This window comes from Bubalus bubalis, chromosome 24 (genome assembly GCF_019923935.1).
Source record: "Bubalus bubalis isolate 160015118507 breed Murrah chromosome 24, NDDB_SH_1, whole genome shotgun sequence".
Lineage (NCBI taxonomy): Eukaryota > Metazoa > Chordata > Mammalia > Artiodactyla > Bovidae > Bubalus > Bubalus bubalis.
This window is the reverse complement of record NC_059180.1, coordinates 28436206-28455072: the sequence shown is the minus strand read 5'-3', so window position 1 is coordinate 28455072 and position 18867 is coordinate 28436206. Positions and strand designations below refer to the sequence as shown.

The 18867-nt window shown below is 41.3% G+C and overlaps 1 protein-coding gene across 1 annotated transcript in view; it reads right to left on the bottom strand.

Moving 5' to 3' along the window:
- Window positions 1–18867, bottom strand: part of PDXDC1 (pyridoxal dependent decarboxylase domain containing 1) — a 54520-nt gene that overhangs the window by 28028 nt on the left and 7625 nt on the right. The window contains exons 2-6 of the mRNA XM_025274726.3: window positions 8302–8375; window positions 7731–7796; window positions 5433–5513; window positions 3213–3359; window positions 1613–1802 (exon numbers count right to left, since the gene is read on the bottom strand). Of these exons, the coding sequence (XP_025130511.3) occupies window positions 1613–1802; window positions 3213–3359; window positions 5433–5513; window positions 7731–7796; window positions 8302–8375 (558 nt within the window). The remainder of the gene's footprint in view (window positions 1–1612; window positions 1803–3212; window positions 3360–5432; window positions 5514–7730; window positions 7797–8301; window positions 8376–18867) is intronic.

The window sequence follows — 18867 nt, the reverse complement described above, 5'->3', positions numbered from 1 at the left end:
CGTCTCATTCCCCCCACCCCTCAGACCCCCCAATTAAGCCACAGTCTGTCACTGTTGGGCTTCCCTGATGGCTCAGACAGGAAAGAATCTGCCTGCAATGCAGGAGACCCAGGTTCAATCTCTGGGTTGGGATGATCCCCTGGAGAAGGGAATGGCAATCCACTCTAGTATCCTTGCCTGGAGAATCCCATGGACAGAGGAGCCTGGCGGGCTACAGTCCATAGAGTCACAGAGTTGGACACGACTGAGTGACTAACATTACCCCTGTTAATAGGTTAGTATAGAACTTTCCAGATATTTTCTAGGCAAAAATATAATGTATTTATATATATGTATTTTTCCAGGTATAAAAAAATATGCACATTAGCATGTACATACTTTTAAAACATGAGCGGCTGCCACCTGCCTTTCCCACTTTTCCTCACACATTTTTTTGAAGACTCGATTGCTGTCCCAAGATAGCTCTGAGCCCCTAAGAGCCTGGCTCACAGCAAGTATTCAATAAGTAATCTGTTTCATGTTTCTACAGAGGTATTATAAAATTCCTCATTTTGTATATCTTTAAGAAGAGGGCACGATTTCTTTTTTTTTTTTTTTTTGATGTGAAAACGGGTAAAAATACTCTGTATTGCCGACCTGATTTAGTCCACTTAGGTTAATATTTGTTGTTGCTGATTAGTCACCAAGTCGTGTCTAACTCTTTTTCAACCCCATGGACTATACCCCGTCAGGCTCCTCTGTCGATGGGATTCTCCAGGCAAGAATACTGGAGTGGGTTGCCATGCCCTCCTCCAGAGAAGAGGAGGACACAATTTCTTGCCACCAGTGACCAAGGTTCAGAATCAACTCAACTCCCGAGATTCCCCTATGTATCTTCCTGGGGACTTCTCCATCTTACAGAAGACAATCCCTCCAATTCTATGGGTTTTGCTTTAAAATGTTCTTGGCCAAGAGGCTTAACAAGTTCTTGACTCAAGGTAGCACCCTAATCAAGCTTTCATAAACTCCAAAAAAGGGTAATGCTCTTTGATCTAATAATTCTAGACTGGCTCTGAAAATCCATCTGAGGAATACAACTCAAAGTATAGAAAAAGCTTTATGCACAAAGATGTTCATAACAGCACTATACAAAGAGAATTTCCAAAAAATGGTCATAAAAAGCCAAAGAATACAAACACTCTAACTGCCCAAAAAGAAAAAACAAAAAATTGAAATACTATACACTCACTTGAAGGAATATCATGAAGGCATTAAAAATATACTTTACTTTGAAGAACTGATAAAACATGATACGCGCCTGTTACAACAGTAAGTGAAAAAAGCCACGTATAGCCATGTAAAAACACACATGCCCCCTGACTGATCCAAGTCTGAAAAGAAATAAAGTAAAATGTTGACTGTGGTTGCCTTTGGGCAACTAAAAAAGACATATACATCTCTCTAAATTTATTAATACACATTTACATATAAAAATGACAAAAGCATGTAAGAAAATCATCTTTCTTTTCACTCGAAAAAAAAGCGGCTAAAGAAATAGGTCAACACACTTGAAAAACTTCTAGGACAGAATAAAGCATCGTTTCTTTAAACGCTCGCCCTTATGCCACATTACCTGATTACAGAGGTACTGGCCCAGGCCAGGCCTAGCAGCAGCACTTAGATAGATCACAGGCTTCCTGTTGTATAACACGTTGAACCCATCCACCACGAAGTCTTCATAACGGGAATGGATGGCAAGCCTACAGATCTTTGCGAGTCCTTCTCTTTCTTCTTCGTGGAAATAAGCACAGCCATTTTCATACCTGTTAAGAGACACTCACATGTCAGTATGTTCTTACCTCTGATTTTATAAGTCCCAGTCTTATAACCATGGAAGTAAATCTTTTCTCAACCTAGAAACTGTCACCCAGATCAGTCAAAGGAGATAGGAATCACCCTCGTCTCAGGAGGGCTGAAAACTCACGGCAGCTGGAGGTTATAAAGAACAAAGGCAATGACCCTTCATCCACGCTGAGCTCCTGGAAGATAGGAACTAAGAAAACCAGTAGGAAATAGGAATGCCTCAGATATAAAAAGGCTGAAGATCATGGATTGGCTTACTTCACCAGAAAATCAGCACTGATAATGTAGGCATGGTTTTTAGTAGTGTCAGCCCTAAAACGTCCAAAGTAAGTAAAACTGTCAATAACGCTAGTCAGGCTAAGTTTTGCTTTTGCTATTATCTGCTTGGAAACTTTTATTCTTCTCCATCTCTAAAGAGAAAGAGAGAGAATTACCATTACAGGTGTTGGATTGTTATTAGAAGACAATTTCTCCTTTGCCACACAGGCAAACTCATACTCTGCCAGGCCAAGCGCCTTTCCACCATCTGAAAATGAGTCTCCCAAGTTATTAAACGTTCCAATGTTAGGTAAACATTCCTTTTCCATAAAAGTAACAGCATAAATAAACACAAAATACCACTGGTCTCGTATCTTCTACTGACTCCTTACTCTGCTAGAATTCCTTAATAATGACAATATTTACCACTGTATAAAGCAAATTTAAATTTCCCAACACATACTCATCTTCCTCATGACAGCATTTCCTTTCTACTAAAACACAGCTAATACTTTAAATAAAAATACTCGAATCCAGGGACCTCCCTGGTGGTCCAGTAGTTCAGACTGGGGGCATGGGTTCAATCCTGGCTTGAGGAACTAAGATCCAGCATGCCACACAGCATGGCAAAAAAGAGAGAAAAACTCCCCCAAACTTGCCTCCATTTCACTGCTACATCTTCTATCAACAGGTGCCAACCAGGAATCTTCTTTCTCTTTCCATATTTTTATTTTTTTTAAATCATGGAAGTATGATAACACATTTACAGGAGACTTAGAAAACACAGAGCAAAGTTACATATAGTTCTACTATATATGGTAACAAATAAGAAACTGTGGACATTATTCAACAGTACAGGCTCATGTTCTCAGCTCTTCACACGTATTAATTCATTGGTTCATTTAATCCTCACAACAATGTCATCAAATGGATATTAAGGCTATCTCCATTGCACAGATAGGGAAACTGAGGCATGCAATGTTTAAGTAACTCTTCCGAAAGGAAAGGGAAGAGGCAGATCTGAATCTAGGTAGCACAGCTCCAAAAAAGAGACTTCTCACAGTCTATATCCAACTCATAAATGTCTTTACCGGAAACTAAAAACTTATTACCTGAAAATTCTGCAGAGCCATAAGGTAGTGTCTGAAAGTATCCTAGTAGTAAGTTTTCTCAGCTTCTCCTTATCCAGAGTTGAAATGTAAGCTCCCAGACTATGCCCCAGCAAAGATATATGACCTTGTTCTCCAATATTCTGAATTCTGTTAATCAAAAATATTAGATTTAAAAAAAGGTATTAGTCTAAGCATAAATAAATAAAACTTAGAGACACTGTATTCCACAAAAATTTCTGTCACATTTGAAATACACTTAATGGCCTAGCAGGCAGAAATTGAGACAAATTTAGAAAATTCAATGTGTAATAAGGTATTAATAGCTTAGGGGGAAATTTTCTTTCTGAATTCAAGTCCTAGGAGATGAATATCCTTTTTATTGAATACCAACTAAATACACAAACTGTTTTTAAATAATTTTCTCCAAATAAGTTTTTTAAATTAAATACTGGCTGTAAGAACTATAGAGAGTAGAGCTGAGATAAAATGTGCAGAAAACAATTTAAGAATCAATAGATGAAGATCAATTCCCGGCATTAAACAGCTATTTATAACAGTTCAGCAAATTCAAGGGGAACTAGGTATTGCTTTGCATACAATTAAAGTGGATAGACTAATTTCCCTTATAAAAAATAAATGTAATAATGAAAATGACAAAGAATCAACAGGATTCTAGGCAGAGACAGTTCATAGAAAAGGAAATATAAATGGGTCTTAAAACATACAAAAAAGACACTTAACCTGATTTCTTAAGAAAAATGCAAACTAAAACTATGCTGAAATATCATTTCTTACCTATCAGACTGGCAACAATCCTTAAGTTTGCTAATACCCTTGTAGGCAAGCGTGTGGGGGAAAAGGTCCTCTCACATACACAGAGTGGGAATGTGAATAGGCACAAGTCCATGAAGGGAAATTTGGCAATATCTGTCACATTTATAAATACACAAACTTATTCGGTCTAGCAATCTCACTTCTAGGACTTCAATCTCCAGAAACACTACTTTGAGGAAATAACATATGTACAAAGTTACTAGCTGCAGGAATGTCTGTAAGGGTAAAACATGAATGAGAGACTAGTTAAATAAAATATGGCTCATGCATTAAGACTGTGTGCATTTTCGGTCATATCCAACTCTTTGCGACCCCAAGGACCATAGCCCACCAGGCTCCTCTGTCCATGGGATTTTCCAGGCAAGACTACTGGAGTAGGTTTCCACTTTCTCCTGCAGGAGATCTTCCCAACCCAGGGATCAAACCCACGTATCCTGCACTGCAGGTGGATTCTTTACTGCTGAGCTACCAGGGAAGGCCCAGAGCAACATTGCTGCCAAGTCGCTTCAGTCGTGTCTGACTCTGTGCGACCCCATGGACTGCAGCCCACCAGGCTCCTCTGCCCATGGGATTTTCCAGGCAAGAGTACTGGAGTGGGGTGCCATTGCCTTCTCCCAGAGCAACATTAAACAGCTCTTAAAGGAGAAAGGGCCTTGTGTACTGCTATTCCAGGAACTTCAAGACATAAATGAAAAAAGCAAGACACAGAACAACGTGCAGAGTATTTAGGTCCTGGAAGCAGTAAGCATAAACATCTGGCTTCGGTGTACGTATACATGAAGTATCTCTGAAGAATACACAAGAAACTGGCAACTTATCTCTAGGAAGCAGAAAAGCTAGGGAGGGAGAGGTAAGAAGGAATACTGCCTTTGCATATATACCTTTTCTATCTTTTGAAATCTGAACCAGAAGAATGCATTACTTATTCTAAAAAACACTGTATTTAAAACACTTAAAGAGAAAATAAAACTAGATAAATTGCTTGATAGATGCATAAATGGAAATAAGATAAACAGATGATTCACAGATGGTGTGGCTTGCCACCAATGAATTCAGCTGCAGTACTTCTCAGCAATCAAAAGCTCAGGAACAGAAACAGCCAGAAACAGAAGCACACAGCAGTTACCCTCTGGCCCCTGCGCCAGCCCCTCCCTAAGACACAAGACCATAAAAATGACAAGGTTTTAGTAAATGATTTCCTTTTACAAAATACATTATCTAAAACACGTCAACGTCTCCCTGAAGGAAGTGAATGTTGCTGTAAGTTTATATATAATCTGGAATGAAATAAGGCTTATTATTGCAGCAACTTGTATGAATGTAATCAGTATCAAACCCAAGAACACATGCACTTTCAAAGAGAAGCTGCCAAGCGTTCTCCATTACCGGGTGCTCTGGGGCTGCTCGTCTTCATCTCCGTGCATCAGATTCTGAACCAACTGGAGGATGCTCACCATGTCCTGTCCGCTGCGGGACAGAAAAGCAGCTGATAGACGGGGAATAGCACACACCACCCCCTCCCCTCACCACAGTCTCCCACTATTTCTCTTGTCCAAACTAGCTTTGATGTCTTTCTGATACAACAGAAATAATGTGTTTTGCGATACAGTATACACCATCTTCTTTTTTAAAAATAAACCCTAAGTTATCAACTGAATTCTGAATATAACCATACATATATTAAAGTATTAGTTGCTTAGTTGTGTCTGACTCTTTGCAATCCCATGGACTGCAGCCCGCCAGGCTCCTTTGTCCATGGAATTCTCCAGGCAGGAATCCTGGAGTGGGTAGCCATTCCCTTCTTCAGGAGATCTTCCCAACCCAGGGATTGAACCTGGGTCTACTGCACTGCAGGCAGATTCTTGATCATCTGAGCCACCACGGAAGCTCCTTACTTGTGACTAATCTTCTACCTGAATGTAAATTTAATTTTTAAAAATTTCACTAGCTTTAGCAGTATTTCTCTACCAGTTCATCTGAGTCTTGGAGACTACTTACTAAGCATATTATAAAGGTCAAAATAGTCCTTATAAGCTGCTGGAAGATCACAAAAGCAGCAAGAATACTCCAATACCACTGGGAGTATCTAAGTTTCCCTCCATGTGGGATTCTTGTCTGTTTGTTCTTACAGAGTTAAACATGAAATGCAGGCATTGCTTATTACCACCTCTTCCCCAAACTGGAGCAACTGGAGATTTGCTTAGAGTATAAACAGACTTACTTCTGTCCAAGATACGTTTTTAAATGCTCGTTACATGAGGAGGTGGAAACATATGAGAAGAATGTGAGTGGTGCAGTCATTAGCAATGACAAGGTGACTTGCAAAACATGTGATGTCAAAATGCTACCACTCTATTAATGAGAAGGTGACATAAAAAGTTCTCCCTTTTGAAAGACAATGTCCCCAAACCCATCTTCCTCAAGGTGCTGACCTTCACATGTGAGGGACTCTGGTCCTTAGACTTTATGTAGAGATGAAGCCAGGTGGTCTTCAGGAAACCCTATGTTACAGAGCTGTGAGGACGTCATTAGTCCATGAAAAGCACTGAACTCTGCGCCTGGGAAGTGGGATCTCGGGTGCGGCCATCAGCATCATTAGTGTGAGCACCCTGGACTGGCGTCACTGATGCACTCCCACTCAGAATTACAGATGCTCCTGGCAGCATCTCTTCTAGGGAAACTTATGCAGGATGAGTAGAACCCTGTAATTCCCTTCAGCAGGCCTGGGTGAGGAGACTCAGAAGATCTGGTTCCTGTTCTCAGCTGGAAAATGAACCTCACTCACAGAGGACTTCCAGTCGGCACCCTCCATCCACTGGGATCCTTCCTCTGTTCTTTTGCAGCCCTGAACGTATTTACGTTCAGGTCAAAGGACGACTTAAGGGAGTTGCACTGTTTACCTGTGCACAGTTTCCTGGTTATAAAAAAATAATAAGTTTGTCCGAAGGAAACTGGGCCAGGACTTACATTCCAAATTAAGCGCTAACATCCTGTACAAACTGTTGGCTGGACAACTACTTATTTTCCTGATATTTTCCCTGCTACTTCAAACCACAAACATTTGACAGATTTCCTTTAGCTGCCAAAAAATAAATCACTCTACTAATAAATGAGCTGATGCTTTCCTTTCATTTTCCTTTCCTTACTATATAATACAATGGTAAATCTTATCAAGTTAGAACAACTCTCACAATAAAGCTCAGTCTACCAAACAGATTGCTGGTTTCAAGGATGAAACAAGTATGATAGTTGAGTTATATTATGAGTCTGTATATGCTTCTAAGAGGTTGTATTAAACTCTGAACGGGGAAGGGGGAGAAACAGTAGGTATAGCAGCATCACCAACCAGCCAACAGCATTTCACTTTTCTGATGTTACACTGCATAGAACTCTCAATTTGCTTTGTGTTCATTAAAATTGTAAATCAGTGATGGCAAAATCTTGGTTTAAAGAAAATGTACACCCCACGTAAAGGTGCTTATCTGTTGGGTTTTTTTAAACCTTTTATTTACTACTGGAGTACAGCTGATTAACAATGGTGTGATAACTTCAGGTGGACAGCAAAGGGGCTCAGCCATACATATACATGTATCCATTCTGCCCCAAACTCCCTTCCCATAACACTGAGCAGAAGTTCCCTGTGCTAAACAGTAGGAAAACGTGCTTCTCTTCCTTGCCACCTACCTGCCTTGCAGTGGCCCTGGAATATCCCCTGATAGGAGCTTCTTTCCATTTTCCTCCTCTGTTCTTCTAATTTAAAGGAAATAAAAAATTGTTATATTTCTAACATTGGAGCATGAACATGTGACAATGTTGCTCATAAGCTCTAGTAACTGATGTGGGATTTGAAACACACATTCCCCCACCCCCACCCCACCCCAGCCCCCCAGGCTGGGCTATAGTTTAATTTCAGGAAAAGAATACAAAAAAAATAATAATACTTCAACCCATTTCTTGTTTACTTAACGTACTATATGACCTGAATATACAGTAAGAAGCATTTCTAGAGTCAAGTTAATATATTAAGTAAATTTTAATAGGCCAAAGTGAAAATTTTAAGTCCTGCCTCTCAATTTCAAAATCCTTTAATGATAAAGCACCGTCCACTCAAGACAAACACCAATTTTAAAGTCAGCTGCAGCTAAGCATGACGTTCTGAGAGCAAGAGGTGTCTTCAACAGCAGGAAACCAGTGCCGCCAGTTTCGCAGCAGGTTGAGCACGTTTAATGGGGTCACGTCCGTTCCGCAGGCTCACCTCTGACTGTCCTCGAGCATCTTCATGGCCTCCTTCAAGTTTTTCCCCATTTCAGCTAGAGTAGGGTCTGCTATCTGGAAAAACATTTTTCAAAAGGCTAAATGTTAACAACCTTCTATTACTTCCACAACAGAGTTCATCAAGAAAAAAACTAAATTTTAAGTCCATTTTCTTCTGGATTTATGATAACATACTTGGGTTATGAAGCACATGCTTGATGTCAAAATTCCAACAGTACAAAAGTCCCAGCCCCCGGGAGGCCGCTCTTGGCACGTGCCTCTCCAAGCCTCCCTCTCCTCACGCACGCTCCTCCACACTGCTTTTTTCCTGCTTTACAGTGAGCACGGTTCCACATCAGTAGGTCTGCTTCACTCTCTTTAGCGGTTACACCTTTTTGCATCTGATGGATGTATTACAGTTTAACAGTCCTGAATTAATGGACCTTTGGGGTTACTCGAGTTTTTCACTATTAGAAGAAAGTCCAGAGAAGTACAAATAGCATACTATTTGTTTTACGGCTGAAAAATGGGGCTTCCCTGGTGGCCCAGTGGTAAAAACCTGCTTGCAATGCAGGAGATGTGGGTTCGATCCCTGGGTTGGAAGATCCCCTGGAGAAGGAAATGGCAACCCATGCCAGTGTTTCTGCCAGGGAAAGCCCATAGACACAGGAGCCTGGAGGGCTATAGTCCACGGGGTCGCAAGGATCGGATACTGCTCAGCGACTAAACCACCACCACCAAGCTGAAAACTAGTCCCCCAAAAGATGTTCATATCCTAATCCCTAGAACTTGTGAATGTGTCCCTTCTGTGATGAAGTTGTGCAGATGTGATTCAACTGTGGTCATCCAGGCGAGCCCTAAGTGCAACAGCGTGAACCAACACGAGAGAACTGGAAGGAGACCACACGTAAACCCAGAGAGCAGGCGATGTGCTGCCAGAGCAGAGAGAGAGCTGAAGACGCTGCCCTTAAAGCTGGAGTGATGGCGCCACCAATAAAGGCAGGGTGGCTGGCAAGCAGCAAGCTGGGGCAAGAGAGCAAGGGGCACCCCAGGGCCTCTGGAGGAGTGCGCCCCGCCATCCCTTGATGTCAGTTCAACGACAATGATTTCAAACTCTGGCCTCCAGAACTGAGAGAGAATACATTTCTGTTGTTCCGAGCTACCCAGTTTGTATTAACAGGTTACAGCAATCACATGAAACGCTTACATTCAAGAATTTGCAAGTGCTTCTAAAACCTCCGGACACTTACACAAACTCGTAATAGTGACGTCTCCAAAGAATTTATCATTCATATCCTTTTGGATTTTAGTACCAAGTGTACATCTACCTCCCATCCAAAACATAGATGGAACTAAATTTTTAAAATTCTCACAGAATTAAAACATTCACTCTTTCTTCTTACATCTCCGTAACAATTTTTAGGGAGACAGCCTTGTTGCCATGAATCTCTATGTAGTATGAGTTGTTATAAACAATTATAGAAGCTCTCTTTTGTTCGCCTCTTAATCAAGTGTACTTCAAGTGTATTTATCTGCATTTTCTTCCTATTGTCTACTGTACCTAGTAATACTTCATCTTACGTAGATGTGCAATGAGTATTACCTTCAGTATTGCATTACCTCCTCAAAATTGTGTTCTTTTTCTTAAAGAAATGCTACTGTTTACCAGTGTGAGAATACCGGGGTGGGTAGTCATTCCCTTCTCCAGGGGTTTTTCCCAACCCACGGATCAAACCTGAGTCTCTCACATTGCAGGCGGATTCCTTACCATCTGAGGCACAAGGGAAGGCCCAGTATAAGTATCAGAAAATGTTAAATCAAGAAGGGACCTTAGGGGTCTAGTCTAGGAATCGCCAACCTGCATTCTTTTGAGCCTTAAGACTCTTGGGAAGAATTTAGGGAGAAGGGGCTCGGCAGCCACCTGGAGCTTCCAGCTCTGCTCCCCTTTAAGGAGATCAGCTCTGTTCTTAACAACAGGGTTTTGAGTCAAGTTTTCAAAAAAGGAAAAGTATAGCATGAAAGCCTCTGTTTCCAGTCTAACATTTTAATTACTTATAAAACTTACTCGTTTTTGCCTGCACTGCTCGGCAAGTGGGATCTTAGTTCCCCAACCAAGGACTGAACCAGTGCCCCTGCAGTGGACGTGCAGAGTCCTAACTACTTGAGCGCCAGGCCAGGGGAGTCCTGGTGTCATATTTCAGAGAGGGAACTAAGGCTTAGAGAGAAGGACAGTGACTTGCCTAGGCTCATGGAACTAATAAAGACGGAGAGCTGCCAGAACCCTGGTTTCCTGATCTGTTTCTGCCTCTATTACATCACACTGATTCTACAACAGGTTAGAAAAGAATCACATAGCCACATCTGACCTGATTTTTACAAAAGAGAAAAAGCACTTAAAAACAAAAGGCATTTCCAATAAAAATCACAATTTAAATGTAACCACAAGGTGGGTGACAGAGCAATCTAAAAGGGTCTCCTTGTTCTTCCTTAACAATTCTGAGTAGGAGGAGGAACAAGATAATGGTCAAGAGAAGTGATCTTGCTCCCCGGTCTGCTGGTCAAGGTCCTTACCACCCACATCTCCTGTGACACTCCAGTCTTTGAGCATCTGGCCAAATGCAAAGACAAACAGTTTTCTTGATCAATCACTCTTCCCTGTTTCATGCTTATAACATCTGTCCTGTCTGAAATGTCCCTGTGCCTTTTATCTACCACTGCTGCTGTTAAGTCATTTCAGTCGTGTCCAACTCTGTGTGACCCCATAGACAGCAGCCCAAAAGGCTCCCCCATCCCTGGGATTCTCCAGGCAAGAACACTGGAGTGGGTTGCCATTTCCTTCTCTAATGCATGAAAGTGTAAAGTGAAAAGTGAAAGTGAAGTCGCTCAGCCGTGTCCGACTCTTAGCCACCCCATGGACTGCAGCCTACCAGGCTCCTCCGTCCATGGGATTTTCCAGGCAAGAGTATTGGAGTGGGGTGCCATTGCCTGATAACCACCTGTTAAATCAGGATCCACTACTTTCAAGAAACCCTTATGGATAAAATCACTTTCACTTTTTCACATTCCCTCTAATGATATCGATACCATTTTTTCCTAAATCAAACATCCGGACTCACTGCCTGACAAATGACTGTACTAATATTTATGGGGACAGCAGGATGAAAGGCTTGAACGTGAGGCCATTCTAATATGTAACTGCCCAATTTCTCACATCCCTCACTGTGAACTGTGTTCCAGGTGGTCTTCCCAGCACAGGTATTCTCAGCCATTCAGACTCCCACTGATTTTGCCTTCTCTTATAGGCCTCAAGGGCTTCCCTGGTGGCTCATTGGTAAAGAATCTGTCTGCAAGGCAGGAGATGCAGATTTTATCCTAGGGTTAGGAAGATCCCTAGGAGAAGGAAATGGCAACCCACTCCAGAATTCTTGCCTGGAGAATCCCATGGATAGAGGAGCCTGGAGGGCTAAAGTCCACGAGGTCACAAGAGTCAGACACAACTGAGTAGCTAAACAACAATAGGCCTAAAATGTCTAAAGTCAGCCTGAGTCTTGGATTGCCATATTGCCTCTGAAACCCGTCAGGAAGGCACAGCATACTGGATATCAACATATTGGCTCTAAGTTCAACACAGCTAACTTTTCCTATAAGATTGAACAGATTTTTCAGTTAAGAATAGACAAAGTAGTTGACTTAAGAAGCTGCTTCATATGATAATACTTATTTTTAAACACCAGAGTCACATGTGATGATAAGACACCGACACTAAAAGAGGCAGGAGGGAAGTGCAGCTTCATATTTCCCCATCTGAGTCTCTCTCTCAAGAACACACACTCATTGAGTGGAAAGGCTGACATTTAAATTGTTCTTGCTCCTACTCTCTTTTAGGGAGTGAAGTGGGGGCAGGGGGTGGGGTAGCAGATGGGTAAGGAAAAGAGCACGTTTAGTTAAATGTGAATAGAATGTGACTCCAATGCTATAGACCTGCATGGGCTTGCTCTGTTAAGAGGATAATCCAAAATTTTAAATGTTACCCAGCTGCAGGATATCAGGCCTTAAGTCAAAGAATGCTCTAAGAAAAATATTTATCAATTGGTTACTCAAAACTAAAAGCCATGCCTCCATACACTTCTACTGAGGACAGTGACTACTTTCTTCTTCCCATTTCCCAACCTCAATACCTGTTACAGGGCCAGACAAAGGACTTGTGTGATAAATGTTAATAAACAATAGCAGGGCAACAGCCAGACACAAACCAAAATGAGTGAAGAATTAAGTTGAATAAAGATGTCCATCATTCAGTATTTAGAAGAAGACTGTTTTACACTATTCAGGGAAGAAAAAAATAGTATTCTGTGCCAGGTTCCTGGGGAAAATGTCATATTTTTCAACCCTTAGCACCTAACACAGGGTCTGGCGCAGAAAAAGGACTCAATGAGATTTGTGATCCTTAATTTACTGAGATCCCTCACTATTAACACTTACTGAATTGCTTTCTATATTCCGGGCATCATCTAATTAACACCTTTATATACACTGTTTTTGTTTATTCGCTAAGTCAGTTTGACTCTGTGACCCAATGAACTGCAGCACGCCAGGCTTTTGTGTACTTCACTACCTCCTAGAGTTTGCTTAAACTCATGTCCATTGAGTCGGTGATGTCATCCAACCATCTCATCCTCTGTTGTCCCCCTTTTCCTCCTGACCTCAGTCTTTCCCAGCATCAGGGTCTTTTCCAATGAGTCAGCTCTTCATATCAGGTGGCCAAAGTATTGGAGCTTCAGCATCAGTCCTTCCAATGAATATTCAGAGTTGATTTCCTTTCGGATTGACTAGTTTGATATCCTTGCTGTCCAAGGGACTCTCAAGAGTCTTCACCACCACCACAGTTCAGAAGCGTCAATTCTTCAGCACTCAGTCTTCTTTATGGTCCACATATGGTCCTGACATCCATATATGACTATTAGGAAAACCATTTATCATTGACTATACGGACCTTCATTAGCAAAGGGATGTCTTTGCTTTTCAATATGCTGTCTAAGTTTGTCATAGGTTTCCTTCCAAGGAGCAAGCATCTTTTAATTTCATGGCTGAAGTTACCATATGCAGTGATTTTGGAGCCCAAGAAATTAAAATCTGTCACTGCTTCCATTTCTTCTCCATCGATTTGCCATGAAGTGATTACATACTTTACTTCCTAGCAAACTCAAAGTTACAGAGTTAGCAGGCTACAGAGCCAGAATTTAAAACAAGGTCCGAGGATTTCCCTGGCACTCCAGTGGTTAAGACCCCAAGCTTTCGATGCAGGAGGTGCAGATTTGATCCCTGGTCAGAGAACTAAGATCCCATATGCCTTGAGGTGTGGCCAAAACAAAAATTTTTTTAAAATATAACAAGGTCTGAATTACTCTAGAACCAGTGCTCTTAACCACTAGGCAATACTGCCCCTCAATTTCATCAAATAAGAAAACAAAGCAACTTGCACTTTGAAAAAGCTCTTGTCTCAAAATCATAATTAGAGTTAAGTAAGGTCTCATTTTAAACGTAATCCTTGTTTGATTGATGTTTTCACTTAGATAAATGTTAGTTTATCAGAAGACTCTCCCTATGGGTAAAATTTCTAATCTACAACAGCCTCAACTAGATGATCATAAACTTATTACCCAAACCAGAGCATACTTAAGAGTCAAGGCAGTACTATTAATAATTAAGCCAGGACAGCAGGTACAAACTGGGACAGTCCTGGGCAAACCAGGATGTACAGTTACCCCAGCCTTCACTACACTATTTACTTCCCATCTTAAATCAGTATTCCACCTAGTGAAGGCCAGGCCAATGTTTGCCGTGCCGGCTGTTCATGAGTTACAAGGTAAAACCAAAGACAACATACAATTCAAAAGCAGCGCACTGCAGTGCAGGTACTCCCCATGGCACTCTTCTCAATGCTCAAGATCGCACAGTATTGTTACGAGACCTCTTTTCCTACCTATAAACAATATATTTTCCCTCATTTAAATCTTGAGTACAGGGGCCTGATTAAAAATTGGGGGCCAACTAGAAACAATTCCTGAAAAAAAGCCCCTTTATTAACAAAAAAAGCAACAGAGTCTAACCACCCCCCCCCTTTTTTTTTTAACACAAAGGGGCTGCTTCCTCCAAAACTTTATTACGTAGATGAACTTACTGGACAAGATAGGGATATCTTTGACTCTAAGACAGAGTTCAGGATGAAGGAGGTTAGTAGGCAAGAAGACACTTGAGGTTTTTTAGACTCCTTATTGTTGCTGTTCAGTCGCTCAGTCATGTCCAACTCTTTGCGACCCCATGGGCTGCAGCATGCCAGGCTTCCCTGTCCTTAACTCTTTCAAACTCATGACCATCAAATCAGTGATGCCAGCCAACCATCTCATCCTCCATCATCCCCTTCTCTTCCTGCCTTCAATCTTATCTAACCATCAGGGTTTTTTCCAATGAGTCAGCTCTTCACATCAGGTAGCCAAATTATTGGAGCTTCAGCATCAGTACTTCCACAGAATATTCAGGGTTGATTTCCCTTAGGCTTGACTGGTTTATCTCCTTGCTGTCCAAGGGACTCTCAAGAGTCTTAGGGTGGCAGTGGTGGTTCAGTCGCTAAGTCGTGTCCAACTCTTGCGACCCCACAGACTGTAGCCCGCCAGGCTCCTCTGTCCATGGGGATTCTCCAGGCAAGAATACTGGAGTGGGTTGCCATTTCCTTCTCCAGGGCAAGAGTCTTATACAGCACCACAATTCAAAAGAACCAGTTCTTTGGGGCTCAGCTTTCTTTACAGTCCAACTCTCATATCCATACGTGAAAGTGAAGTCTCTCAGTCCTGTCCAACTCTTTGCGACCCATGGACAATCTAATCATCCCTTTTGAAGTCAGTTGGCGTTTAGTCTGCTTCCTTTCCATCATCTTTTCTGCGGTCTTGAAGCAAGCCAACCCAGGCTGAACATGAATGTGGTGTTTCAAGATGCTTTTCTAGGAAAGGGCCCTGGGGCCAACATGCACTTCTGCGTTGGATTCCTAGGGTCTCCACTCAACTGGTGTCCTTCAGCCCTCAAGAGGCTTGAAGCAATTATACTGTTTAAAAACAGAGCCCAAATGTGCAACAAAGCATATACAGAGTGTGTATATCCACTGGTTCACTTTCTAATTACAAAACCACCACATGTACACTATTGAAAATTCAGAATCCGTTATTAAACTGTTACCCATTAGACTGCAAATTTGTAAATTATATTTCAGCTACGGCTGATTCTGTGTAATGAAGTGGATTCCATATTTTTGCTTCAATTATGTCTAACAGAGATGCATGGCATGGCTTAATGCAATTTCAAAGCTCCTAAGGAGAACCATTTAATTGCTCATGTGGTAACTGTCAGAGAACCAGACAGCTCATTTTGTAAAACAAGCCCTGCCATTCATTCTTTTATAAGCATTTTTTAACAATGACTTTTATACTGGTGGATTTCCATCACTCTCAGTGTGGGATATTAAAATAGTCTGCCACTATCAAAAGAAGAAATAGTATATATGTAATGTTAAAATATCACTAAAATTCTCACAACTTAAATGTTAGAGGGAAAAAAAATTGAAAGTCAAATGCAAGATAAAATAGTAAAGGAGGTCTGTAAGTAACTCTCAACTTTTCAAAGTTGTAGGAAACCAAATTTATTTGGAAGATAAATTATTTGAATTAACAGGGAAAAAAATACTTATTTTTGCCTCTGGCTAGAATTATATCAACTCAGTTATGAGGTAATACTCCTATTATTTGGAATATGTTATATTTATCATTTTATTCTATTTCATTTTTCTGAAAAACTGCTGGTCATGATCTGCTAAATTGATCTGACATCTCATATATAGGATGTAACCTGCAGCTTAGGGGATGGGGACTCACACCATTTTAATGGATGTCACTGAAAATTCATATCTGGTAATTAGTAACAGAATAAACAATCATTTGTTAATAGACAAATTTTATTAACTGAGAAGTTGTTTGTAATAACCTTTCAAAAATGGACACTAGAGCAGAAGAAGAATAAAATCCCAGGGCCAAAGATTTGGGAACCACTGCTCTCCAGGGCTTCCCTGATGGCTCAGAAGTTAAAGAATCTGCCTGCAATGTGGGAGACATGGGTTCGATCCCTGGGTTGGGAAGATCCACTGGAGGAGGGCATGGCAACCCACTCCAGTATTATTGCCTGGAGAATCCCCATGGATAGAGGAGCTTGGTGGGCTACACTCCATGGAGTTGCAAAGAGTCAGACATAACTGAGCAACTAAGCACAGCACAGCTCTACATAAAATTTTTTCAGCTTTCAAGGTGCTTAATTGAGGCCTTGAACACATTTTGTTCAATTAAACCAGCCCACCAAAGTGTGACCCAAAATTATATTATTCACTTTCACATGAAGGACAGAAATAAAGGACAGAAATGATATGGACTTAACAGAAGCAGAAGAATACACAGAAGAACTATACAAAGATCTTAACGACCCAGATGACCATGATGGTGTGATCACTCACCTAGAGCAAGATATCCTGGCGTCCGAAGTCAAGTGGGCCTTAGAAAGCATCACTACGAACAAAGCTAGTAGAGGTGACGGAATTCCAGCTGAGCTATTTCAAATCCTAAAAGATGATGCTGTGAAAGTGCTGCACTCAATATGCCAGCAAATTTGGAAAACTCAGCAATGGCCACAGGGCTTAAATGTCAGTTTTCATTCCAATCCCAAAGAAAAGCAATGTCAAAGAATGTTTAAACTACTGCACAACTGCACTCATCTCACATGCTAACAAAGTAATGCTCAAAATTCTCCAAGCCAGGCTTCAACAGTATGTGAACCATGAACTTCCAGATGTTCAAGCTGGATTTAGAAAGGCAGAGGAACCAGAGATCAAATTGCCAACATCTGCTGGATCACTGAAAAAGTGAGAGAGTTCCAGAAAAACATCTATTTTGCCTTACTGACTATGCCAAAGCCTTTGACTGTGTGGATCACAACAAACTGTGGGAAATTCTGAAAGAGATGGGAATACCAGATCACCTGACCTGCCTCCTGAGAAATCCGTATGCAAGTCAATAAGCAACAGTTAGAACTGGACATGGAACAACAGACTGGTTCCAAATCAGGAAATGAGTACGTCAAGGCTGTATATCGTCACCCTGTTTATTTAACTTATATGCAGAGTACATCATGCGAAATGCCAGGCTAGATGAAGCACAAGCTGGAATCAAGATTTCCAGGAAAAATATCAATAACCTCAGATATGCAGATGACACCACCATTATGGCAGAAAGCAAAGAAGTAAAGAGCCTCTTAATGAAAGTGAAAGAGAAGAGTGAAAAAGTTGGCTTAAAACTCAACATTCAGAAAAGTAAGGTCATGACGTGTGGTCCCATCATGGCAAACAGATGGGGAAACAGTGGAAACAGTGACAGACTTTATTTTCTTGGGTTCCAAAATCACTGCAGATGGTTGACTGCAGCCATGAAATTAAAAGATGCCTGCTCCTTGAAAGAAACACTATGACCAATCTAGATGGCATATTAAAAAGCAGAGACATTACTTTGCCGACAAAGGTCCACCTAGTTAAAGTTATGGTTTTTCCTGTAGTCATGTTTGGATGTGAGAGTTGGACTGTAAAGAAGGCTGGGCACCGAAGAATTGATGCTTTTGAACTGTGGTGTTAGAGGAGACTCTTGAGAGTCTCTTGGACTGCAAGGAGATCCAACCAGTCCATCCATCAGAAATTAGTACTGAATATTCATTGGAAGGACTGATGCTCAAGTTGAAACTCCAATACTTTGTCCACCTGATGTGAAGAACTGACTCATTTGAAAAGACGCTGATGCTGGGAAAGACTGAAGGCAGGAGGAGAAGGGGATGACAGAAGATAAGATGGTTGGATGGCATCACCAACTCAATGGACATGATGAGTAAGCTCTGGGAGTTGGTGATGGACAGGGTGGCCTGGCGTGCTGCAGTCCACGGGGTTGCAAAAATCAGACATGACTGCATGACTGAACTGAACTGATGTGACTATACACAACTGCCAAAACTCAAACTGTGTGTTTTTAGTGCATATAAATTGTTCCTTAATTTTTAAAAAAGGAGGGCAAATTGAATGAGTTGACTGAAAAGAAATATTCAGCAAATAACAATACAAGTGGTGACAAAGTTCACAAATGGTGTATGAACAATGGCTATTTTATAAATGCAGACCGAAACCTTCAACATTTGCATTAGACACTTTAGTGACTTTTTTAAGTCACTACACAGACATTACCACAACTAAGTCAAGCGTGGTGGTGGTGGTGTAGTCCCTCAGTCATGTCCAACTCTTGCAATCCCACGGACTGTAGCCTGCCAAGCTCCTCTGTCCATGAAATTCTCCAGGCAAGAATACTGGAGTGGATACTCAATCCCTTCTCCAGGGGATCTTCTTGACCCAGGGATCAAACCTGGGTCTCGTGCATTGCAGGCTGATTCTTTACTGCTGAGCCACCAGGGAAACCCAAATCTACTATATTTCAATTAA